The sequence below is a fragment of the Prunus avium genome, chromosome 2 (genome assembly GCF_965620075.1).
Source record: "Prunus avium chromosome 2, drPruAviu1.hap1.1, whole genome shotgun sequence".
In the NCBI taxonomy this organism is placed as follows: Eukaryota; Viridiplantae; Streptophyta; class Magnoliopsida; order Rosales; family Rosaceae; genus Prunus; species Prunus avium.
Genome location: NC_142285.1, coordinates 35,194,408 through 35,221,062, shown reverse-complemented (window position 1 = coordinate 35,221,062; position 26,655 = coordinate 35,194,408). Strand labels below are relative to the sequence as shown.

The following is a 26,655-nucleotide window of genomic DNA, read 5'->3' as shown; positions in this document are numbered from 1 at the left end:
GAGCATAGGAAGGTGGGTCCCACTGGACTGGGTGCGCCCGTCTCATTATCATGAAAAGTCAAGGAGTGGATGTTGCCGACCATTTGAGTTGGTTAGCATCGTTAACTCACTGAAGCGTGATGACTGCCTGGAAAGTTCCATGTGAGAATTGGAGAAATTAGTTTTGGAACCCACTAATCATCAGCAATTAGATGATAAAATAAATAACAATTCCACACCTAAGTTTTATTAGCGTGAGTGTTACGACTGCAGCACTTGTGCAAGTTTCCTCTGCACAAACAAATTATGTTCCGCCCGCCTTCTCTCAAAACTTGACCCAATACCAAGTATACATGAAAAGGATGAACGACTAAGACATGACATGATTGTGAATTGGCAAGGCGTTCTCGGATGAGATGGACCAACAGCTGTCACCGAACCAACGATCCTAAGAGTGCCATGTTGATTTGGTTCAGCATAAGGCCATGGATGGATGCGTATGCAATCCTTACCTGAGCCAATGAGATGAGAGAGAGCCGAACGAAAACGACCAAAACAAAGTTGAAAGCAACGAACTAGGAAAAAGATAAACAGAAAAAGATAAAGTTACAGTTGATATGTAAATGGTAGACAAAAGATGGTACTCTTTATTATTATTATTTTAGGCAAAGAAAAACTGAAGAAACAAACAAACAAAGAGTTGAATTGTTTTAGCTTTAATCAAGTCATTAAAGTATAGTTTTAAGGAATTCATGAAAGCAAAGCAAGCAAGCATTACCACCAAGTACCAACTACCACATACAATCTTTAGATCCTCTACAAATGTTGTCCTCTTCTTTAATGATATCTTCAATCTCACCTTTTTCCAAGTTGGCACAGTATTATACTATCGCTATTTTTTTTTCTTTTCTCTACCATGTTCTGTATAATAAATAAATAGATTAAAACAAAACACTCAATATTCAGGAAAAAAAAACATAAAATGCAGGATTAGCTATTTTGTATGGCAATGGCAACCAAAAATGATGATCCATTTCATTTACGTAAGGACAAATCATATTGCGTAAACTTTTGTTTCCATTTCGTTTATTTATAGTAATAAGTAATAGGGTAATGCTATGCTTACCATATTTTTCATACCACATTCATACCACCTCTCTAATAGAGGTGGAGCCCACCAATACAATGGGGTCCACCTCTATTAGAGAGGTGGTATGAATGTGGTATGAAAAATGTGGTAAGCCTAGCATTTTCCTAAGTAATATAATGCTGATTGATAAGTTGCCAATAAAATATAGCAACCAAAAATGCATGCTAGTGTGGTGTTGATAAAGGCAAAGATTCTTCTTGTAGTTATCAAACGGTCCTACAATCACTGCCATTCTAAGTGTTGAAACTGGATTTTGTTTTTTTTTGTCGGAGCATCTCCAGTGGGATTGTATAATGAGGTGTGTATTAAGTATACACCATTTGTGATCGGATCACCTGTAATGGGGTGTAAACGATTGTAAATTTGCATCACAACCGTGATATGCAAATTTAAATGCACATGTGCATCATTTTTTACATCCCTTGCAGGTGGAGCCTACATGAGAAAAAGTGAGAAAAAGTGGACAAAAATGAGCAAAATTAATTATACATCTTTCCCATTGGATCAAATTTCACATTTACGACTCCCGGATGTGTAAAGAGGATGTAAAAGTGACTTTACACTCCCAAAAATACACCCCCACTATGGATGTTCTTATATTGGAGGAAAGAAAGAGATCATATTGGGAGGGGATTCCATCTTGAATGCCACGAGAGAGGAGGGATCCACCACCACTCTGGTGGGAACCCATTCGCTTGAAACTGGATCTTTGATGGGGTCAAATTAAAGACAAGCTTTTTCGAAATAGGTGTTTTTTTCTTGCATGTAGTAGTAGGTTAGGTTGTTCAAATACGGCCTTTAAATATGGGATTTCTATTCTTCTTCTTTCTTTATTTGTCACTTATTATTTAAAAATAATTGAACATCATCACCACGGTTGATTCGCCAAAAAAACTTTGCTATAAAGTCCAAATGTTTTTTCACAACTTGCTGTGCCTTTTCACATGGAGCTGTAACACTTTTATTAGTTTATCATCTTTAAACGTTCCTAATCAATGAGTATACTACCAGTCCACTCAAATTGGACTGGCTTTGCTTATTTTTGCTCTTTTTGGCTTAAAATCCCTTAAAAGAAAAAGATGAAAAAGCCACTGAAAAACTAAGAAAATATTAAACAAACTTTTTTCCTTGAAAAGTCTTCGACACGTGTCTCCCCAAATCAGGTTTTGGCCATTTGTCAAACGTAGGCCACCACTGATGATAATTAGTTCGCAATCAAAATAGATTTATGCAATCCGATCCAACTACAGATTTCCTTAGTCCATTTTCTTGTTTGCATCGTTTGAAATACCAGAATTAATATTACTAATTAAAATATATTGTATAAAATTATCATAGATGATATCATATCCCTAATTCACAAGATGGATTGCATTTATAAATAGAAAATCACAAAGACCGACTTGACTTTAGTTTCTCCTTCGGAAAGAATTTCTCCATAATGTTCATCAACAATGCTTATGAAGTGGCTAAATAGGACTTCGCTGATCTTATTACTACGTATATTCAATTTGAACAATTATAACGTGACCTAATTATAGATGTGATTTTTTTGAGTCTTATTACCTTGTACCGAATATATTCCTAAAATTGTATGCAGAAGAAATTAATTTGTTGGTGCTTGAATCTTAAAGAATTAAGCACCATGGTTGGTTAATTTAGGAGACATTGAGATGAGGAGAGAGACTAAGCATAAGGCGACATTGATAGATATTTTTGGACATGTGTTTGATAGGATCCCAAAGGTGTTTTAGTCTTTTTGTAATGTAACCAATCTTAGGAGATTAGTCGGTATTAGTCAAACCTTGAATTGTATTGTGTTTGTTGAGTAATAAATATAGTTATATTTGTACATTTGAGTTCAGGTTGAACGAGGTTCTATCAGTGTTTTACTATTATATTATAAATTTATAATTAATAAGGCTTAAACTTTGTTTGCACCAATAATAATAATAATTATAGGAAGGTTTCCCATTCATATTGGACGCAACCGTTTCCCACTCTTTTTACTACCAACAGCTGTAATCTAACAGCGATGATAACTGCCAGCCAAGCAAAGGATTGGGTTAAAACTTCATCCAAATCAACCCAAAGCAACTCTAACAACCAAACAAAGCTATAATCAGGAGAACGATTGTATACATAATCATCCATCTCACCTAAGATTTTCTCCTGCATCCATTCAGATTCGGGCCAGCAGCAAATTTATGAAATTCCTAAAATCTTAAATACAGAAATTCCACATGGAATTCCAAACTTGCAGAAAAAGCAGAGCAAGTTATTCACACAAACACATTCTAAGTTTAAAACAAATAAAACAAAAGGAACAAGAGGGGGTTTCTCGGTATTGGCGATCAGTTTGAAGAGTCAGAGTCCCCTGCTTCAGGAATTGGTGATTTGGCCTCGTCCATACCAAAAACTCCACAGTACCGGGCCTTCTTGGCGCCCTTCCTGCCTTTTTCAGGAATTGGAAGCAGCTCCTGCGGCGGCGGGAACTCAAGGTCGTCGAAGCGCATTGGGGTCTCCACGAGTCCTTTCGCTATGAGCGCGTTCTGAATTTCGGCCTCCAGGGTGAGAATATTCCAGATCCGAATCGAATCCAGGTTTCCGATTTCGGCTTCACTTTTGGTACTTAGTGTCAAATTAAGGAGAAATATTGAAGGTTGAGTAGAGATAATGGAGAGTGTAGAGAATTTTGGGAGCTATGCATATTTTCTGATTTCAACATATGTTCATTCTATTACACATCAAAACATATATACATGTAATAACCCTAAAACATTCCATGAAACATTCCCTAAGACATTCCATGAAACATTCCCTAAAACAAGGATTACATTGCTCAAGAAAAGTATTCCCTAAAACAAGGAATGAGACAAGTGCCATGAGACAAGGGGTGTCTTGTGTTTCATGTCTTTGTGTTCCACAAAGGACAATCACACAAGAAGCCAATATTGCTAACACTCCCCCTCAAGTTGGTGCATAGATATCACCAATGCCCAACTTGACCAGTGAGTTGTGGAATACCCTGCTAGAAACTGCTTTTGTCAAAATATCGGCCAGCTGGTCTTCGGACCTGACAAACGGAAGCTGAATTTCTTTATTGTCAAGTTTTTCTTTAATGAAGTGCCGATCCACTTCAACATGTTTAGTACGATCATGTTGGACTGGATTGTGTGCAATGGATATTGAAGCCTTGTTATCACACTGTAGATGCATTCCTAATGTAGGTGCATATCCAATCTCTGTAAGCAATTTCTTTAACCAAAGGAGTTCGCAAATTCCTTTGGTCATGCCTCTGAATTCGGCTTCTGCACTAGACAAAGCAACAACATTCTGTTTCTTGCTTCTCCAAGTAACCAAGTTACCACCAACAAATGTGAAGTACCCTGAAGTTGATCGTCTATCAGTGACATTCCCTGCCCAATCTGCATCTGTATAGCCACTGATATTTAGATGACCATTTTTAGAGAACATAAGTCCTTTACCCGGTGCGGACTTCAAATATTTAAGAATTCTAAGAACCGCATCCATATGATCTTCACTCGGACAATGCATAAACTGACTAGCAACACTTACAGCATACGCAATGTCGGGTCGGGTATGGGATAGGTAGATCAGTCGTCCCACCAATCTCTGATATCTTTCTTTGTTAGTGGGTACTTGATTGGGATATTCCCCAAGGCGGTGATTCTGAACGATTGGAGTGTCCACAGGTTTGCAATCCAACATTCCCGTTTCTGCCAATAAATCTAGAACATACTTCCTTTGGGAGAGAAAAATGCCTTGCTTTGATCGAGCAACTTCAATGCCCAAGAAGTACTTGAGTCCACCAAGATTTTTCATTTCAAACTCCTTTGCTAAACGTTGTTGGAGTTGAGAAATTTCCTGCTTATCATTCCCAGTAATAATCATATCATCAACATAAATGATAAGAGCTGTTACCTTTCCTCCCTTGTGTTTTAAGAACAGAGTATGGTCAGAATTACTCTGCTTAAAACCATAATTCTTCATTGCCAAGGTAAAACGCCCAAACCATGCCCGGGGAGACTGTTTCAATCCATATAATGCCTTCCGTAATCTGCACACCACATTAGCAGGAGTAGATGTAACATATCCTGGTGGGATATCCATGTAGACTTCTTCTGTGAGTTCTCCATGGAGAAAGGCATTCTTCACATCAAATTGGTGGAGAGGCCAATCAAGATTTGTTGCAAGGGACAATAGCACTCGAACAGTGTTAAGTTTTGCAACCGGGGCAAAGGTTTCTTCATAGTCAATACCATATGTTTGCGTGTAACCCTTTGCCACAAGTCGTGCTTTGTAGCGTTCAATTGACCCATCAGCATTGTATTTCAAGGTGTAAACCCATCTGCATCCGACAGTCCTTTTTCCCCGAGGTAAACTCTCCAGTGTCCATGTGTGATTTTTCTCCAGAGCATGCATCTCTTCCTTCATTGCGTGAACCCATTTTGGATCCTTCAATGCCTCACTCACTTTGGTTGGAATATAAATTGCAGATAATTGGTGCACAAAGCCTTGGAGAGGTGCAGATAATTTTTCAGCAGAAACATAGTTTGCAATTGGATACTTCGATGCTTTGCCATTATCCGATGAATACCGAATTGGTGGTTTTCCACGGTTCTGTCTATTGGGTAATTGATAGCTAACAGTGTTATCAACTAAAACATTAGATGTAGTAGAATCACGTACCTCAGGAGTATTCTCAGGAGATTGATCAGCTGGTACTGAGATGTGAGGGGGGTCTTCATCATTATCATCGGCGAAGTAGGAAAAAATATTGTGCTTTCTGCTGTGGAGCGACCGGTCGCTGGGCTCCTAGCGACCGGTCGCTTTTGTACAGATTCGAAACTCATCTTCAGCGCTTGGAAGCGACCGGTCGCTGGGCTCCTGGCGACCGGTCGTTTCTGTACAGATTCGAAACTCATCTTCAGCTCTTGGAAGCGACCGGTCGCTGGGCTCCTGGCGACCGGTCGTTTTTGTACAGGTTCGTATTTCAGCTTCAGCGCTTGGAGGCGACCGGTCGCTGGGCTCCTAGCGACCGGTCGTTTTTGTACAGATTCGATTTTCTCCTTCAGAACTTCTGAGCGACCGGTCGCTAGGCTCCTGGCGACCGGTCGCTTTTGGGCAGGTTACATTTTCTTCTGGACTTTTGGAATCCGTTTTGCTCCAATCTTCAAGTTCTTGAATTTCCAGGGCCTCCTTGCCTAGTGGTTCTCTTTGTATGTCTCTGTAAGGCGGAGAGTTGGACATCGGATCATGAAAAAACATTTCCGATTCCATAAAAGTGACATCCAAAGTGACATATGTACGACGACTGGAGGGGTGATAACATCGATATCCCTTCTGATGGGCAGCATAGCCTACAAAGACACATCTGATAGCACATGGATCAAGCTTGCCACGTTGATTCTTATGGAGGTGTACGAATGCCACACAACCAAAGACTCGGGGCGGAAGCATCTGAACAGAGGGCAAGGGCCCATGTTGGGCAAGTGCTTGTAATGGAGTCCGGAAGTCTAAAACTTTGGAAGGCATTCGGTTGATGAGGTAGACTGCAGTGACTATAGCATCATCCCAATGATGGCGAGGAACATGAGCTCCAATCAAAAGAGCTCGTGCTGTTTCAAGGAGGTGTCGATTTTTTCTTTCCGCAACACCATTCTATTGAGGAGTTTGAGGACAAGTGGTCTCATGAATGATGCCATGCATTTGGAAGTAGGTCTGAAAATCATGGTTGATATATTCACCTCCATTGTCAGAACGGAGGACTTGAATCTTGGTAGAGAATTGAGTGTCAATTTGCTTATGAAATGACTGAAATATAGGGAACACATCAGTTTTATTTTTCATCATGAAGAGCCAAGTCATGCGAGTACAATCATCCACAAAGGTAATAAACCATCGGAAGCCAGAAGTTGTGGAGATAGGTGAAGGACCCCAAACATCAGAATGTATCAAAGCAAATGGAGCACCACTTTTATTTGTACTTAATGGATAAGAGGCTCTGTGGCTCTTAGCCAAGATACAAGTATCACATTGGAAATCAGTGGTACAGGAATTTGAAAACAAATCAGGAAATAGATGTCTCATATAGCCAAAAGACGGATGCCCCAAACGTCGGTGCCATAGCCAAAGTTGTCGATCCTTCCAAGTCGATGAGTGCTTCACACTATGTGCCTTTCCCATACTGAAATCATCCACATAGTACAACCCCCCTCTCTTAGTACCACGACCAATGATCTCCTTCGTGAGAATATCCTGAAATATACAGAAATCGGGATACATGAGTACACAACAATTTAGTTGCTCAGTAGCTTGGCCAACAGACATCAATTTATTAGACAACGATGGGACAAGCAAAGTATTTTGAAGAGTAAGGGATGGAGAGAGGCCAATGGTTCCAGCACCGACCACGGGAGAGGTAACACCATTTGCGTTGGCAATACTTGTTCGTTGTGGTGTAGTTGTACTTAGAAAATCAGTTGGATCGAACGTCATATGATCTGTGGCTCCTGAATCAATAATCCAACATATGGAGTCACTTGTATATGATGTATGAAATACATATCCACAGTTACCTGAGTCACTAAAAGATGGAGAGTTCTTTTCTGGTGCTGAGGTAGATTCTTCATGAGGAATTAATGTTACCGGAGAGTCCATGGTGACAAGGGCAGCACGACCCGTTCCTCCAGTAGCAAGTTTACGAGCCTTGAGACCCTCCCACCATTCTGGATAGCCATGTAGTTTAAAACAGGTTTCTCGAGTGTGTTTTGGATTCCCGCAGTGAGTGCAACCATTCCCATTTGTGGGAGCCTTGGGTCGAGAGGATGGTGGAGTAATCGACTTGTTGGTAGTGGTCTGTAGTTGGAGAGAAGCAGCAACTGGGGTTGTAGTTGGGCGAGAAGGTCGGTATGTTCCTTTTGTTGCCAATCCTACTCCGGTTGGTGTTGGAGCTCCTAACACCACAGCTTGTCGAATATCTTCTCGTCGAACATGAGCATAGGCTTGCTCTACTGTAGGGAATGGACTCATTTGGAGCACATCACTTCGGGCTTTGTCAAGTCGGTCATCCAAACCATCCAAGAAAATATAAACTCGATCTTCTTGGATGATATCATAGTATTTCTTGATATCCAGCTCACAATTCATTTCATTTGGACGACGAAAATCGACTTCTCTCCATAAGCCTTGGAGATCATTGTAGTAAGTTTCAATCGAACCTCCCCCTTGTCGCATACGGGAGATTCGCCTTTTAAGATCATACACCTGGGAGGTGTCAGTGCCATCAAAGTAAGTTGTGGCAATTGCATCCCATACTCCTTTGGCCGTCGGGAATCTAATGAAGTTGCCAATCAACCTTGGCTCCATGGAGTTGATTAGCCACCCTTTCACAATTGCATTTTCTGTCCGCCATCGGTTGAATGTAGAGTCTGTCTGAGGAGGTGCTGGGAGCTCACCCGTGAGATATCCCAGCTTGTCTTTGCCAGCAACATACATCTCAATAACTTGAGACCATAAGGCATAGTTGGAGCCATCCAATTTAATGCCAATTTGTACAGAGGAGGTTTCGTAGGTAATTGTCGGAGTCGGAGTCGTAGTCGATGTTGATGCTTGTGTCTTCATCAACTCAGCCATTTGAGTAGCAAATTCTGTGAAGGTAGGTTGATAAGGAGTAGCCGGATCGGTGGTGCTACTTTCAGTGGGAAAGAAATCGTTTTCTCCCATGATTGCAGCAACGATTCGAGACTAGAGTCAGCAAGATCGCTGCTCTGATACCATGTCAAATTAAGGAGAAATATTGAAGGTTGAGTAGAGATAATGGAGAGTGTAGAGAATTTTGGGAGCTATGCATATTTTCTGATTTCAACATATGTTCATTCTATTACACATCAAAACATATATACATGTAATAACCCTAAAACATTCCATGAAACATTCCCTAAGACATTCCATGAAACATTCCCTAAAACAAGGATTACATTGCTCAAGAAAAGTATTCCCTAAAACAAGGAATGAGACAAGTGCCATGAGACAAGGGGTGTCTTGTGTTTCATGTCTTTGTGTTCCACAAAGGACAATCACACAAGAAGCCAATATTGCTAACACTTAGAATCTTCTTGTACTCCGCCACCTCCTCCTCACTCCCGTGCTCGCCCAAGTACCGAACCACATAATCAGTCAGCTGGGAGATGTTCTGGCTCTTGATTACTCCCACGAACTCCTTCGCCGGCGCCGTCTCATCAGGCGGCGAGACATTGATATCCGGGATGTAATTGGGTGCTCCACCGTCGCCGGCGGCGGCTCCGTTTTGGAGAAAACAGAATTGGTGGTGGCTGGTGCTGCTGTTTAAGGCCAAATTCAGGCGGAATTGGATAATTGCAGTGGCGGCGTCTTCTGGAGTGCACCCAGTGAGGAGAGGGATGCGAGTCAGGAAGACCCTTTCTGGGCACAAACAACTACTTGTCCAGGTTCCGTTGACAGCTGCCGAGTAGAGTCTCGGTGGCCTGAGACTGCCTATGTTCTGTACGGCTTGGATCTCAATCAAACGGATTTCTTCAAGATGGAAATGGACAAAATTGGCACGATAGTTGGTGCTCATTTTGAAAGGTTTTTTTGAGAAAAGTGGAGAGTAAAGATAAAGAAAGAGAGAGAGAGAGAGAGAGAGGAAGTAGAAGTTGAAGTTGAGTTTTCAATTGCTCTTTCTTTTATAGGCAAGACAGCGGGTGGGGTGTGGTGCCTAGCTCCATGGCTTAGCAACGGCTCCATGCCTAGCTGGGCTTAGGCAACGGTGGTCGGGAAAGTCAATAGTTACGATTTTCTTTTCTTCGGCTTGTTTACTTTCTATCTTATCTCTATTTTTTTCGCCTTTTTTCTCTTTTTCTTTTATAATTTTATGATATTTACCTCATTCACTCATTCAAACTCAAAGTAAAAGAAAAATGAAGATATTTACCTCATATTCCACGCACGGCGCCAAAACCTTGTGTTCCTCCACTCCACTCCACTCCGCCACTTGTCCCCGCACAGAAAAGGTAGCTGTTTTCGTTTTTATTGTTACAAGTTTACAACTCTCACAAGTCAAATTACATCTAGAAGTTCTACTAATTGCTTGACTACATCATCATCCCATCTCCCATCACTGCCGTCCACGTGTATACACCGCACATGCCCTTTGTTTTTTTCAAGTGTGGGAAGAACCCACAAAGCTTTCCATTATCACCCATTCTCTAAATTTCACCTTTAGATACACACATTCAAACAAGAAATTAAATCATAAAAATAATAATATTGTAGTATATATGTCGGTTGACCCACGGCTGACCAAACTTAATTTAACTAGAACCTCGTGAGCAATTGGGTCTGACCGTCTGAGGTATCATTCTAGTCAGGTAGGCAGCAATTGGGTCTAAAGTTTTCATAACATGCTCAACCCAAAGTCGAAACCTGAAAGACCACCCGCAGTTCAAATTGAAATTGTTTTAAGAAGCTCAAATGAAATTCTATATATAACCAAATAACAAGAATTTATTTGATACTATTTGTAAAATCATTAAATTAATACAGAAATGCAGGTGGAGATCCAACGCCAAGATGCATTCATTTGTGATGAGTAGAGGAAAATCATAATAAAGCGATGAAAAATAGGGAAAACCTTACATTTATGAAAATGGGGGAAGAGAGAAGGGAGGAAGGGAGGAGAGGAGAGGAGGGGAGAGGGGAGGAAGAAAAGTGGCTTCCTCCCCCCTCGAAGTGAAAACGGCTCTAGAGTGTTGTCTGAGAGAGAGGACTAAGGTTTTGGGGAAATACTAAACACCTGAAACTAATATTAACATTAACAAGGCAAGCATACCATATTCAATTCTACCATGAGGCGTTTGAGAAGAAGGCTTTGTGGTTGGGCCACTTGGGTGAGAGACACATTATGAGACCTTTTTATTTGTAGAATTAGTCGTATGAACAATTTTTTGGAGCTGTCCTTATAAGGAAAAAGAGAGGAGAAGACTCATCTAAGACTTTTGTTGCTTTAAATTATTTTATTAAAATACAGACACTACCTTACCTCAAACTGCTCCACAAGACTAATGATTTTACCCTCTTTTTTTTATACCAATCCGTATCTTTAATCTGATTTTATACCAATCAGTATTTTTAATCTAGTTTTATACCAGTGTAAAACCATGGCGTTTTTGCAGATTCTGCAAAATATAGACTGAATATGCTATAGGAAGGTTCAATTTAGTGAGCTAGGCACCTTTCAACTTCATCCCATCTCTAAAATAGACTCAATATGCTACATGAAGGGGGTTTTTTGGGTTTTAAAAATGAGCAGGGGAATATGTGTTAGTATGAAAATTATATTGTCATTTCCTAGACTCTATCATAGGTTGGGAATTAGTGTGTGATAGTGTTTACAGGAAGTTTTGGCACAACACATTCAATCCCTATCTTTCGAAGCATGACTTGACCGATATGAGAACCTTGCTTTCATGTACTCACACATTTATCCTAGACACATTCTAGATAATATTTACTGACTTCTTCATAACCAAACTTCTGTCACGGGATGATCTTCGACACTCCTTATGTTGAACGCAATATTGGTCACGATTGCTTCAAGCTCGCCGGGGCTAGAGTTTTTTTAAAAAAAGCGTGTGTATTAATATTAAGCACCTGAAACTAATTTTTTTTTTTTTTGGTGAAAACCAAGGTATCCCCCGCGCGATTGCGGGGACTAACCCTCGAGGTACTGTCGGGCGCAAAGCGGGGACCTCTCCCAACAAAGTCTGCTCTATTCGCAAGCGCCTGAGATCGAACCCAGGACCTCTTGTTTAAAGGATCCAAGCCCCTTCCACTTGGACCAACTCCTGTTGGTAGCACCTGAAACTAATATTAATATTTCTTAAACATTAACAAAGCAAGCATACCATATTCAATTCTACCACGAGGCCTTTAGAGAAGAAGGCTTTGTGGTTGGGCCACTTGGGTGAGAGACACATAATGAGACCTTATTTGTAGAATAAGTAAAAAGAGAGGAAGAAGACTCATCTAAGACTTTTGTTGCTTTAAATTCTTTTATTAAAATACAGACACTTACCTTACCTCAAACTGCTCTACAAGACAATAATGATTGTAGCAATTTTTTTTTTTGAGATATTTAGTCATATACTCATTCTTAGCATTAAAACTATAAATAAACCATACATCATTTAATTTCTATAAACAAACAACAACAAAAACCCAAAAAATGACAACTGGTTCTATTGAATTTAATTTGGATTATTAAATTACTTTGATACCCTATTGAGTGTTTTGGATTTTTTTTTTTTTTAATGAGATTTTGGGGTTGAGTTTGTTTTAAGAAATTAATGGCAGTTTTGTAATTTAAAAGAAGTTAAAAAACCTTTTTGTTATGTTGTAAATGAGCTTTGAGTGCGTTTCTAAAGTCCATTTCATATATGGTTTTTATTTATTTATAATTTGGGCTCCTATATTGGGTATAATAGTGAATCTCCCTTTTTTTATTTACCAATCAGTATCTTTAATCTGGTTTTATACCGGATAAACCAATACCAGAGTAAAACCATGGCGTTTTCGCAGATTCTGCAAAAATAGACTGAATATAGTATAGGAAGGGGTTTTTTTGGGGTTTAAAAACGAGCAGGGGAATATGCTAAAGGAAGGTTTCAGTTAATAACAATGCATGGTTGAGATATGGGCAGTCAAATATAGGGAATCTTGCAAGTTGTTTTAAGAGGATGAATCTGGTTGCTACCTTTCTAACCTAGGAAATATGCGAAGGAAATTGTTACCTTGTAGCTTAATCTGTTTTCACAAATGGATACGCATTAGTGATTTGCATATATATCATGCCATACAGACAAGCAACTATAGCATGGAATGCGAAGATGATGCAAAGATTCAAAGAGTACCAGCACTAGATTCCTAAAGAATTGATCTAATGTTATAGTCATAGTAACACAATGAATCTTGATTTTCTGAAATTTATAATGCATTCTCAGGTACCAAACAGTGTGCAATTGTGCAAGTGGCGGGTCCTCAGTTTATATCAAAGCAGCATTCATAGGAGGATCAACCAATGTTAAAAAGATGTCCAAACATGTTCATAATTTTTTTTTAAAATTTTTTTAAAAAAAGTCCAAACATAAACAAGGATGCATATCCCGAGCAGCAAGTACATATGCAAAAGGATTACAAATAAAATTTGTATTATGATGTGAGTCAAAGAACCTTTTAATATCATATACTTCTTAAAATCATCTACAAAAAATATTCATTGAGTGTCTTGGGGTTTCAAATTTCTGCCCACATAGATGGAGGAAGAAGAGCTCAACCAACCGAGCTATACCCCATGACAATTTTAAGTTTCTTAAGATAGTAACAAGAAAAAACCCTAAACACTCCTTGAGATAATCCTAAAGAAAAATCTCAACCACCTCCCCCTTGGGGGGTCGGTTGAAGTCCAAACTATTTGATAGAGGTTTGAAACCCCTTCGTCCAAACTGTTGGATATTAGCGATTTATGTCAACTAGTTCGGTTCAGGTGAACCAATGATTAGGCATTTCATCAATCAAATTGGAAATTTTTTGGGATATTTAGCAATTTATGTCAATTTGTTTCATTCAAGTGAACCGGCATTTTGTGAATCAGACCTCAATTTGAATGCAAATTTATTTTATGGTTAGAACATAAACTTCCTTTAAAATTCAAATTGATGATAGAGGGGGATTGGACAAACTAGTTCATCAGCTGCTATTAGCGTTAGTACTAGATCAGCTGGTATTTTGCCCGAAAAAGTTAAACTCGAAAATAACGACTTTTTGAAAAAGTCGAAACTGAAGCTCAGCTTAACGGGAAGCTGATTTCGGTTTAGTGATTCTGAAATTTCAATTTTGGCCATTGTACTTCGGAAAAATCACGGAAATGCCCCTTTATATATAATCCGTAAGAAATCTTAAAAATCATTCAAACGCCGCACCGTCCACAAATGTTGCTCCATATGGAATTATGGATGTGGTTTTCGACACCAGCTTCACGTTCTGGGAATTGTAGACAGCCAGCCCAAAGCAAGATCTTAGTGCTCCTATGGCTTATGACAATGAGGTGAAAATTTTGACACGGAATTGATGATTTTTGAATCTGACAATTCTGTTGAATTTTACTTTCTGTAACCCTCTTGCTTCTGTGTGTAGCTTGAACTTTTGTTTTGCAGCTATCTTCTGAGAGGCTCAGGGGTTCTTCATAACTGTTCACAGTAATGCAGATTCAATTAATGTGTAAGTTCTGAAATCACTCAATCTAGATGGAAAAAGTTGTATTATTTTCAAAAGATTAATACTATGATGGATATTCTTACATTTATGAATAAAGTACGCAATGAAATTATGGATGTAGGGTCTGGATTTCTTATTTTTGGGCATGAATTTTGCTTTATTCAATGAAAAGCTATATGATATCAAAGAGGCAAAGAACCCTTTTTTTTCATTACAGTATGTGCTTTGTCCCCCTTTCCAAATAGGCTCTATATATTCCCGAGTATTTGCTAACATTGGCTTCTGTCACTGCCTTGTGAGCTGACAGGAAAAGGGTTTTCCCAAATTGTCTTGAGAGCTTTTCTATCTTTTTGGGTAATAAAATATGGGCCACAAGCAAGTACTTGTGTTCGTGGGTGTTTGGGTTTGAGACGTAAACAAAAGTGTCTGTACTAAACTACACTAAGGAGGATTTGGGTGTGGGTGGGGCATGCATTTGGCTTTTGGAATGGTAGATATTCTACTTTCCAGAAGTAACGAGGCAAATGATAGAACATTTTTAGTATTTAGTATGTACAGATTAAGCTGCAAGATTCATACCAATCAGTATCTTTAATCTGGTTTTATACCAGATAAACCAATACCATGGCATTTTTGCACCTTTCAACTGAAATAGACTCAATATGCTACAGGAAGGGGTTTTTTTGGGGTTTTAAAAACGAGCAGGGGAATATGCTAAAGGAAGGTTTCAGTTAATAACAATGCATGGTTGAGATATGGGCAGTCAAATATAGGGAATCTTGGAAGTTGTTCTAAGAGTATGAATCTGGTTGCTACCTTTCCAACCAAGGAAATATGCTTGGTGTTGTAAGAAATTCCATCAGGGAAGGAAATTGTTACTTTGTAGCTTAATCTGTTTTCACAAATAGATACATATTAGTGATTTGCATATGCATCATGCCATAAAGACAAGCAACTATAGCATGGAAAGATTATCAGCACTAGATTCTTAAAGAATTGGATGTAATGTCATAGTAACACGTGACGGTAACATTTGTGCTTATAACCAATTTGTAAGGACAATTTCAATTCAGGAGATAATGGAAACAATCTTATAGGGCAACATATATATAGACGATTGATTATCATGCTGAGAAAACAGAACTAAACATGTATCATGTTATCATTATAATACAGATGTGTGAATTATACATTCATATTCAAAACAGCCAAGGACTTCATGCATCAACAGAAAACAGCCGATGACTAGATATAAGGTGCATGCTGTAGTTTAGACTTATCATGCTTCCTAGAATTTATAGTGAATCTTGGTTTTCTGAAATTTACAATGCATTCTCAGGTATCAAACAGATTGCAATTGTGGAAGTGGCAGGTCGTCAGTTTATATCAAAGCAGCATTCATAAGAGGATCAACCAATGTGAAAAAGATGTCCAAACATAAACAAGGATGCATATCCCGTGCAGCAAGTGCATATGCAAAAGGATTGCATAAAGTCATGGCTCATAACCAAGCTCCTAGTACATACTGCAAGTATATATCAAATCATTCTAATACTGCAAAGCAAAACCAGGATGATTGTAGTCTTCAAAGTAAAAAGAAAGAAAACAGGATAACTGGGTGATGCTTAGTCTGTGTCAGAGACCTCTACTTCCATCACCCTCTTCTTCTGCTTGTGTTCAGCTGCAGCATCCATCATAGACCGGTCTGTAACCTCACCAACGTGAAGAACTAATCCAACAGGGTTAGGCTCCACGGCTGTTGAAGGGCTGTCCTCCGTCTCAGGCACAATGCCAGCCTCATCCTGAAACAAGATTGAAACATAGGTATTCATCTTTCAACAATAAAATAGATCAGATCACAACATAAGAATTTCATACAATTAATCTTAACTACGTTTAGTCTCTTTACTATACATAGAGAATTACAAAGACCGGGTACTGGACACCAACTAGTACACTCCAAAGATAGAAATCATGCTTTTGGCCACGGTTTACTCAATGCTCTCTTATATCTCTGTCATGCTCTATTACTCGATGCTAAAACATATACATAAACGTAATTATATGTACGCATACAACATTCTTATCAATACCCAAGTAAAACCCAAATCAACAAATTTCTTACAGAAAAAATATTTACAAAAAACAAAACAGAAAAAGGCTTGCTGTAAAAGTAAAACTCCAAATTTATTTACCGAGTTGTCAATTAAGCCTCTAAAGCAAGGTCACGGAACTTTACCGTCGGCCATAGCCTGGCTGGGCCTCCAGCCCTGTGCCGGAGTGGGAAAAACCTCATGTGGTGCTGGAGGCATGAAGAAACTCGAAGGATTTGTGCCTAATCCCATGTCCTCCATTACCTTGAGCACCTGGAATGGCAGAGTAAGGTAATTCCACATCTTGATGGACTCAAAGTGCTCGACCCGGGATGCAGGGCTCACCTTTTCGAGGTACTCTTCAGCTTCTTTCTCCTTGCCAGCTTGTTTAAGGTAGCAATGCGTAGTTTTGATGAAGCGTTTGTTGCTGGCCACCAGAACCTGCGCCACGCAGTCCTTGATGAAAGCAGAGTCGACCGGACCAGGGTTAATCTGATCGGCTAAATCGCTTTCATCGACAGCAATTTGTTCTGCAAGACCCTCTTCAAGGCAAGAGTGTGACAAGCAGTTTTCCAGTATGGGAACCATTTCTTCTTTCTTCGGGAGAAACTGTTCTGGGATCAGATCGAGTTCTTTGAAGTGAGGTCCCATAAGGCTTGCAAGAACAGAGGCCTCTGGGTCCGGAGAGGTGGAGGACATCACTGTTGAATTTTAGTTGGTTTTTGGAGAAGGAAGGCGTTGGCGGTGTTGGGATTGGAGGTCACACGCCAAGTCAGCTTTGTATTTGTAGAAAGAGGTATTATTATAATTGTTTTTATAAAAAAATCAGAGCTTTTTGAAATCGACCTTGCTTCTGGGCCTACTTCTGCTCTCCCTCCCTCCTCCCTCTCGTCGAATCAAATAAACAACTTTATTATTCTGATTTTTTTATTAGAATGATTTTGGCATTTGATAGTTCTAGCTTTGCCGGAGAAAAAAGAAAACTCAAATCATAATTAATAATAATACAGATAGTAATCTTCTTCGGTTTCAAATGCAACGTGAGTTTAGATTCTCATAATCCATGTGTTTTAGTAATTTTTTGTGATTTGAGAAAGTTAAAGGCATGAGTATTATTGGCCTGGGTGTGGCTTTGCATATTTCCTTTCGTCAACTTGAACAAATAAAAATAGGGAGTAGATGGGTATTAATTGAAAATATAATTTCATTGAAAAAAAAACAATGAAGCTTACTCAAATGCATGTAAGAGTAGAATAATTTTATTCTTTTATTTAAGTAAATTAATAATTATTTAAAAAAAGAAAGAAAGAAAAATAAATTTTACATAAAAATATTCATTAATTGCTCAACTAATGTGATCAATTTTATATTTCTACATAACATTACTCTAAAATCATATGTTGATGATTTCAAGATTGTGCAGAAATATGGCATCTAGCATGGTTCATGGATTTTAGGTGAAGCACTTTTATGTCATAACTTTTAGAAAAATCATGTCCCATCCGATACAACCAATACAAACAGAGATAGAGATGTTGGCCATCTGATAAAAAATTCTACAATTTGATTGCTCAGAAACTGCCCCACCACAAATAGATGACACGTCATATATGAGCTGTTCAAAGGCAAACACTCAGCTTATTTTAATACATCCACTAAATCTTTTTATAATTTTAAATCTCTTCGAATGAGACGTTTATAATCAAATCAACATGCATGCTCTAAGATGAAAACTTTGAACGCAAAAAGGACGCAGGACCATTCGAATTTGGAAATCAGAAATTCCAATTACTGCCACGTGGGGCAGATGGTGTGTTGTAATAAGGCAGGTGCGCCTAAGGATTGAGGAAAAAAACTTGCCTGCACCGGGGATAGGGCTACAGTCCTATCCCCCTCCAATCGCAGCCCGCCACGTGTCCAATTTTGTCAGAAAATGGACAAGTGGCGGGCTGCGATTGGAGGGGGATAGGACTGTAGCCCTATCCCCGGTGCAGGTAAGTCTCTCTCAAGGATTGAGCCTTGTCTGCATCCAGAACTTGCACGTGTCCTCCATCCAACTTTGATGGATGATGTATCAAGCGCACGCAACCGCTAAAATGGGAGCGGGCCCCTTTAGGAGTAATTTTTGAGTGTTCCCGGTACACCACGTGGTTGGTGTATCATCCAATAGACGGAAGACATATGGAATATGTCCAATGCAGTCCGCCACATGTCATAAGAAGAAATGCAGTAAGTTGGATAATAATTCCACATGTTTTATGTTTATTGGATGGTACACCAAACACGTGGTGTACCTGGAACATTTAAAAATTTCTCCCCCTTTAGACACCACCCCGTTCACACCAAAAGCCAGAAAAAAGATTCATCCTAAATAATTAAGCAATCCTAGTCCCCTGTCTTACTTGGACCCCATATATTTGATATATCCCATATATTTGATATATCTCATAGATACTAAAACGATAATTTTTTTTTATATAAAAAAGTGTTTCATTTGTATATCACAAGTATAATGTCAAATTTGTGCGGGAGGCCAAATTTGATTAAACTCGATTACTTTACAAATTGATTAAACTTGATTGAATAAAGTGTTGGAGGCCAAATTTGATAAAACTTGATTACTTTACAAATTGATTAAACTTGATTGAATAAAATGCAGGAGGCCACCAATTATAATGTCAAATTTGAAGTCCCGAAAGAAGATTACTGGTAGTTGGTTTTTCCTTTTGACAACGTTGTTTTTATTTTTTATTTTTTTAGTTTAGTTTGTTCAATATTTAAAGTTTATAAACTCTATGATTCATACCGGTTAGCGTCTAGTTTTTGTAATTAATGTCATTGGATTAGATTCAAGGAAATTATGGCAGTTGAGAGGATTATAGAAAATTTATTTATGAGAGTGATTGTCTGTCTCCAAATTGTTTAAGCTTTTCTATAGTCTCATGTCACTGGAGAAGTTTTACTAATGTCTACCATATTGTTATGGAGATGACTCCCTTTACAATATGTGTCCTTTGTAATGTTATTCATATTGATCTAATAAAATTCTATCGTATTTTTATCAAATAAAGAAAATTCACTAAACTGTGATGGTGGCTAAGAACCACGTGATGATTGAACTAAATTGGCTTTGAAACCCACTAATCAGCAATTAAATGATGTAAAATAAATAATAATTCCATCATTAAGTTAAGTTAATTATCTCACTGTCACTAATCTAAACTAAGATGACATAATTATCTCACAGGGACAAAATGTCTTAACAAACTTAAAAGTTAAATTTAAGACCAACCAGTATATGTTTGTAAGTAAGGCGAGTACCATACCACATTTACCAGCATTCGAAAATTTTGTGTGAAAACTGAAAAAGAGGTGATGTAAAAAAAAAACTTTACCGCAATTTTTGTAGAGGGCATGTAGTGGAGAAGAAGAAGATACCCTTGGATTGGATTGGATCCTGGAGGGCATGATTTGCAGCCAAACCTCTAACGTTTCACCCCCCCCCAATCCAATTTGGCCATTTGTCAAAGCATGCAACGACAAATGGGATGGGGGTCCCAATCAAGCCTGTTCACACGCGAAAAATAGATTCATGTTAAATTATCATAGATATAATTAGGTAGAATTGTAAAATTAGGAGCGCCGAAGTAGAAAATACAAGTATATAAAACACTTAAGTATTCAATAATTACACGTTTAGAGTTAAATATTTATAATTTAGTCATGTCTAATTTTTTTTTGAGGTAATTATAACTTAAATTTTAAGTTGTTTATTACAATTTCTATATATTTTATGTAATATAATATAGGAAAGATAAAAATATTGGAGAACCAAGGCCACTCCAAACCTAGAAATGGCTCCGCCACTATAATCACCCTAATTCACATCATGGACCTCGTAATAAAATTAAAATCCAACAATTTAAATACATGGTATGAGCTGTAGAGGCACAGAATGGATGGAACTTTGTAATAATATATCATATTATCGTCATGCATATGCTAAGCATTTTTTTTTAATCTTACATCCAATGAAATCCAAGTACAGGAAAAAGGATGACTAAGACATGATTGAGAGCCGAAAACAACCAAAACAAAGTCCAAACCAACGAGCTTCGGAAAAAGATAAACAGAAAAGAAAATGCCAGTTTGATAAATGGACAACAGAAGAGATAGATTTGTGGGACATTATTTCCTCCATAAGTACTTCTTGTGGCATTTTTTATGAAAAATATTTGTCTTCAAATATCATTAATTATGCTGAGAATAGTTAATTCCATGCATACAACAACTTAACTTGTTGTGGCTTAATCTTAAATTAATGCAGGCATCAAACATATATGAACCTCCATATTGGAACTCATTAATTATATGGTATCCTTAATACATCAGAATCTTAATGCATGCTTCCCTCAAAGATCATCTCTTCAAAAAATTACTTGAATCTGAAACCATTTGACCACTCAATTAGATTTTTGTTATTATAGTCTTTTTTTGAAGCACTACGTTCGTATATTTTGTCGATTCCAATTAGATGCCTTAATGATTTTCAATTTGCATAATTTTTTATAAAGATAATCTATGAATGTAAATTTGAAAAATAGACAATTTGAATATTTAAAACAAAATTTATAGAGAATCCTAAAAGGTGTCCCTCAATGGATGACAAAACTTAATTTGACTAGACCTTGGTGAGCATTATTACCACTCTAATTGTCGTTGAATGAATGTAATTCAATTTACTTATTACACAAATCTAAAAAATTCCACTCATCTAATGGCCATTAATATGGTGGTAATGCTCACGACCAATTAAGAGTGGTGACAACCGAATGGAAAAGGTATATAAAAAAGCAAAAGCAAAAATACTACTTGAACTAAAACCTTAGTATTCAGCGTAAAATAGAATTATGTTTAAAATAAATTTAAAAACCTAGTTTGTAGACACGTATGGTGTTAGATTTTCCATCAATATAAATTCAAGCAAGACGAATCAAAGAAATTTGACACAAACCGACGAGAAAGGATCGTTTTCAGCACAGAGGACAAGTTCATTTGCAAATATGTGTCTATTACGCGTTCAACGCCATTTCAATATATGTATAAAGAATGATTATGGGTCCCATTTTATGAAGCTTCAAACATACGTCCAAGTTGGCTGATTTTTAAAAACAAAAAAACAAAAGTGATGCTCTTATATTTTCTATTTAGTGGTAAATTTACTGCTGTTAAAACAAAACGATTATCTTTGTATTACTCACAATTCAGGTATAAACATAGAATATAGGATTAGCCATGACTGTCTTTTTTTTTTAGATACAAACAATGAGTGTCTTTTTCTTCATATGAGTAGCTTCATTTCATTTAATTTCATTTATTTATAATAAGTAAGATAATGCTAATTAGTTGTTAACCAGAATGCATGGTGGGACCGGTGATTGAAAAGGCAAACATTCTTTTTCTAGTTATCAAACCGCCATTGTTGTGTTGACCAATTTCCACATGTGTGGCCCTGCGTTGACCAGATTGGACTTTGAAGTTAGGAGATTTTGGGCAATCATCATGGGCCTTGTTAGGCCTGCTATGCATTGGGGCCCTTCTCTGATGGGGTTAAAAGCTTTAATTTCTTCAATAAAGTGTGACGCCACCACCAATGAGAAGTCGAAACTGAAGCTCAGCTTAACGGGAAGCTGATTTCAGTTTAGTGAAGATCTAAAATTTCAATTTTGGCCATTGTACTTTCTGAAAATCACAGAAATGCCCCTCCATATATAATCCGTAAGAAATCTTATTTTTCGAAAATCATTCAAACGCCGCACCGTCCACAAATGTTGCTCCATATGGAATTATGGATGTGGTTTTCGACCCCAGCTTCACGTTCTGGGAGTTGTAGACAGCCAGCCCAAAGCAAGATCTTAGTGCTCCTATCCTATGGCTGATGATAATTGTCTGGGATTTTGAACCCTGCCACAATGAGGTGAAAATTTTGACATGGAATTGATGAGTTTTGAATCCAACAATTCTGTTGAATTTTACTTGCGGTAACCCTCTTGCTCCTGTGTATAGCTTGAACTTTTTGGGTTTGCAGATATCTTCTGAGAGGCTCAGGGGATCTTCATAACTGTTCACAGTAATGCAGATTCAATTAATGTGTAAGTTCTGCAATCACTCAATCTAGATGGAACAAGTTGTATTGTTTTCAAAAGATTAATCTTATGATGGATATTCTTACATTTATGAATATAGTACGCAATGAAAATATGGATGTAGGGTCTGGATTTCTTATTTTTGGGCATGAATTTTGCTTTATTCAATGAAAAGCTATATGATATCAGAGAGGCAAAGAACCTTTTTTTTTCATTACAGAATATGTACTTTGTCCCCCTTTCCAAATAGGCTATATATACCTTAGTATTTGCTAACATTGGCTTCTGTCACTGCCTTGTGAGCTGACAGGAAAAGGGTTTTCCCAAATTGTCTTGAGAGCTTTTCTTTCTTTTTTGGGTAATAAAATATGGGGCCACAAGCAAGTACTTGTGTTCGTGGGTGTTTGGGTTTGAGACGTAAACACAAGTGTCTGTACTAAACTACACTAAGGAGGATTTGGGTGTGGGTGGGGCATGCATTTGGCTTTTGGAATGGTAGATATTCTACTTTCCAAAAGTAACGAGGCAAAAGAAAGAACATTTTTTGTATTTAGTATGTACAGATTAAGCTGCAAGATTCATACCAATCAGTATCTTTAATCTGGTTTTATACCAGATAAACCAATACCATGGCATTTTTGCACCTTTCAACTTCATCCCTTCTCTGAAATAGACTCAATATGCTATAGGAAGGGGGTTTTTTGGGTTTTAAAAACGAGCAGGAGAATATGCTGAAGGAAGGTTTCAGTTAATAACAATGCATGGTTGAGATATGGGCAGTCAAATATAGGGAATCTTGGAAGTTGTTCTAAGAGGATGAATCTGGTTGCTACCTTTCCAACCAAGGAAATATGCTTGGTGTTGTAAGAAATTCCATCAGGGAAGGAAATTGTTACTTTGTAGCTTAATCTGTTTTCACAAATAGATACATATTAGTGATTTGCATATACATCATGCCATACAGACAAGCAACTATAGCATGGAAAGATTATCAGCACTAGATTCCTAAAGAATTGGATGTAATGTCATAGTAACACGTGATGGTAACATTTGTGCTTAGAACCAGTTTGTAAGGACAATTTCAGGAGATAATGGAAACAATCTTACAGGGCAATATATATATAGAGAGAGAGGATTGATTATCATGCTGAGAAAACAAAACTAAACATGTATCATGTTATCATTATAATACAGATGTGTGAATTATACATTCATATTCAAATGCAGAATCCAATAACAACCAAGGACTTCATGCATCAACAGAAAACAGCCGATGACTAGATATAAGGTACATGCTGTAGTTTGGACTTATCATGCTTCCTAGAATTTATAGTGAATCTTGGTTTTCTGAAATTTATAATGCATTCCCAGGTACCAAACAGAGTGCAATTGTGCAAGTGGCGGGTCGTCAGTTTATATCAAAGCACCATTCATAAGAGGATCACCAACCATTGTGAAAAAGATGTCCAAACAAAAACAAGGATGCATATCCCGTGCAGCAAGTACATATGCAAAAGGATTGCATGAAATCATGGCTCATAACCAAGCTCCTAATACGTACTGCAAGTATATATCGAATCATTCTAATGCCGCTAGGACGATTGTACTCTTCAAAATAAAATGAAAGAAAACAGGATAACTGGGTGATGCTTAGTCTGTGTCAGAGACCTCTACTTCCATCACCCCCTTCTTCTGCTTGTGTTCAGCTGCAGCATCCATCATAGACCGGTCTGTAACCTCACCAACGTGAAGAACTAATCCAACAGGGTTAGGCCCCACGGCTGTTGAAGGGCTGTCCTCCGTCTCAGGCACAATGCCAGCCTCATCCTGAAACAAGATTGAAACATAGGTATTCATCTTTCAACAATAAAATAGATCACATCACAACATAAGAATTTCATACAATTAATCTTAACTACGTTTAGTCTCTTTACTATACATAGAGAATTACAAAGACCGGGTACTGGACACCAACTAGTACACTCCAAAGATAGAAATCATGCTTTTGGCCACGGTTTACTCAATGCTCTCTTATATCTCTGTCATGCTCTATTACTCGATGCTAAAACATATACATAAACGTAATTATATGTACGCATACAACATTCTTATCATTACCCAAGTAAACCCAAATCAACAAATTTCTTACAGAAAATATATTTACAAAAAAAAAAAACAGAAAAAGGCTTGCTGTAAAAGTAAAACTCCAAATTTATTTACCAAGCTGTCAATTAGGCCTCTAAATACCGTCGGCCGTACCCTGGCCGGGCCTCCAGCCCGGTGCCGGAGTGGGAAAAACCTCAGGTGGTGCTGGAGGCATGAAGAAACTCGAAGGATTTATGTCTAATCCCATATCCTCCATTTCCTTGAGCACCTGGAATGGCAGAGTAAGGTAATTCCACATCTTGATGGACTCAAAGTGCTTGACCCGGGATGCAGGGCTCACCTTTTCGAGGTACTTTTGAGCTTCTTTCTCCTTGCCAGCTTGGACAAGGGAGCTATGCATAATTTTGATGAAGCGTTTGTTGCTGGCCACCAGAACCTGCGCCACGCAGTCCTTGATGAAAGCAGAGTCGACCGGACCGGGAGCAATTTGATCTGCAAGACACTCTTCAAGGCAAGAGTGTGACAAGCAGTTTTCCAGTATGGGAACCATTTCTTCTTTCTTCTGGGGAAACTGTTCTGGGATCAGATCTAGTTCCTTGAAGTGAGATTCCATTAGGTTTGCAAGAACAGAGGCGTCTGGATTGAGAGGGGTCGACATCACTGTTGAATTCTTGGGTTTAGGATTTTGGGTTTTTGGAGAAGAAAGGCTATGGTGGACGGTGGTGAACTTTGAAGGCACACGCTGAGGCTTTGTATTATAAGTTTAAAAAAAAAATTAAGAAGATGATCCATGTCCTCATCATCAAAGAGAAAAGAAAGAAACAATTGTGGGCCTACCAACTGTTTCACTAGCCAGGAATGGTTCAATCAAATTGCTATTTGTAGTTTTGTCGGAAAAAAAAAATTTCAATTAATAATTAATAATAATACAGATGGTCATCTTCTTCGCTTTCAAACAATGGAGCTTAAGCAAATGCATGTGCAGGAGTGGAAATAGAAATTTTTTATTCTTTTATTCAAGTAATATTAGAAGAGTGAGGAATTGTACTATGAACACAAGTCCTCCGATATAGTCGTAAATGCTCTTATACACAAATTTGTCTAAAAAGAAAAAAGAAAAAATTGCTCCTATACACAAAATGTATTTTGTGCTATAACTTGCAACTGCTGAGGAGAAAAAAAATCATACGTTGATGATTTCAATATTCTGCATTTGATTCTCTAGCATGGTTCATGGTTTTGAGGAGACTTTTATTCAAGGAAGAAAACGAAAAGGAAATATTTTTGCTCACCACTTTAACCGAATGTGTATTCTCATCATCCTTTTTAATACTTGATATATGTCCATAGGTATAATCATAGTTAACTTGTTACTTTGTATTTATGGAACCATAGTTATGCATATGGACACGTATCAAGTATTAAGAACGATAATGAAGATACACATTGGATTAAAGTGGTGAATAAAAATACTCCCGAACGAAAATGAAATTCCAGGTCAAAATTATAGTTAGTTGAAGCACCTATAACTTTCAGAAAACCATGTCCTATCCGATACAACCAATACACAGATATATGTGGCCATCTGATAAAAAAATTCTACAATTTAAATCCAGACAAATTATGAGCTGTTTATTTTAATACATGAACATTATAATTTTAAATCTCTTCGAATGAGACGTTTAAAATCAACATGCATGCTAAAAGATGAAAACTTTGAACGCAAGGAAGTTATTACGGTTAAAATGTGAGTGGGTCCTACTGGGACCAGTGCGCAGCCCGTTCACACCAAAAGCCAGAAAAAGATTCAACCTGAATAATTAGGCAATCCTAGTCACCTGTCTTATTTGGATAATATATTTAT

The 26,655-nt window shown here is 37.9% G+C and overlaps 2 protein-coding genes and 2 long non-coding RNA genes across 5 annotated transcripts; 2 read left to right on the top strand and 2 right to left on the bottom strand.

The window, feature by feature from the left end:
- Positions 1–14,140: 14,140 nt before the first annotated feature.
- On the top strand, positions 14,141–17,115 carry LOC110751753 (uncharacterized). Its single transcript, XR_002525906.2, has 4 exons — positions 14,141–14,276; positions 14,366–14,449; positions 15,786–16,893; positions 16,978–17,115. It is a non-coding gene; the product is annotated as an uncharacterized LOC110751753 (long non-coding RNA).
- On the bottom strand, positions 16,110–17,238 carry LOC110751752 (uncharacterized). Its single transcript, XM_021952261.2, has 2 exons — positions 16,686–17,238; positions 16,110–16,248 (listed from the first exon to the last, which is right to left on the bottom strand). The coding sequence occupies exons 1-2, from the start codon at positions 17,236–17,238 to the stop codon at positions 16,244–16,246; spliced, it is 558 nt and encodes a 185-aa protein (XP_021807953.2). The 3' UTR covers positions 16,110–16,243.
- Positions 17,239–22,428: 5,190 nt separating this feature from the next.
- On the top strand, positions 22,429–25,355 carry LOC110751755 (uncharacterized). Its single transcript, XR_015833523.1, has 5 exons — positions 22,429–22,516; positions 22,606–22,691; positions 23,913–23,973; positions 24,057–25,140; positions 25,225–25,355. It is a non-coding gene; the product is annotated as an uncharacterized LOC110751755 (long non-coding RNA).
- LOC110751751 (uncharacterized) lies at positions 24,098–25,449 on the bottom strand. Of its 2 annotated transcripts, XM_021952259.2 has the most exons (3): positions 25,132–25,449; positions 24,906–25,059; positions 24,098–24,512 (listed from the first exon to the last, which is right to left on the bottom strand). In XM_021952259.2, exons 1-2 carry the CDS (start codon positions 25,447–25,449, stop codon positions 24,925–24,927), a joined length of 453 nt encoding a protein of 150 aa, XP_021807951.1. In that variant the 3' UTR covers positions 24,098–24,512; positions 24,906–24,924. The 2 variants fall into 2 exon arrangements, with proteins under 2 accessions (XP_021807951.1, XP_088104137.1); XM_088248011.1 differs by having other exon boundaries at positions 24,906–25,449.
- Between the last annotated feature and the right edge of the window lie 1,206 nt (positions 25,450–26,655).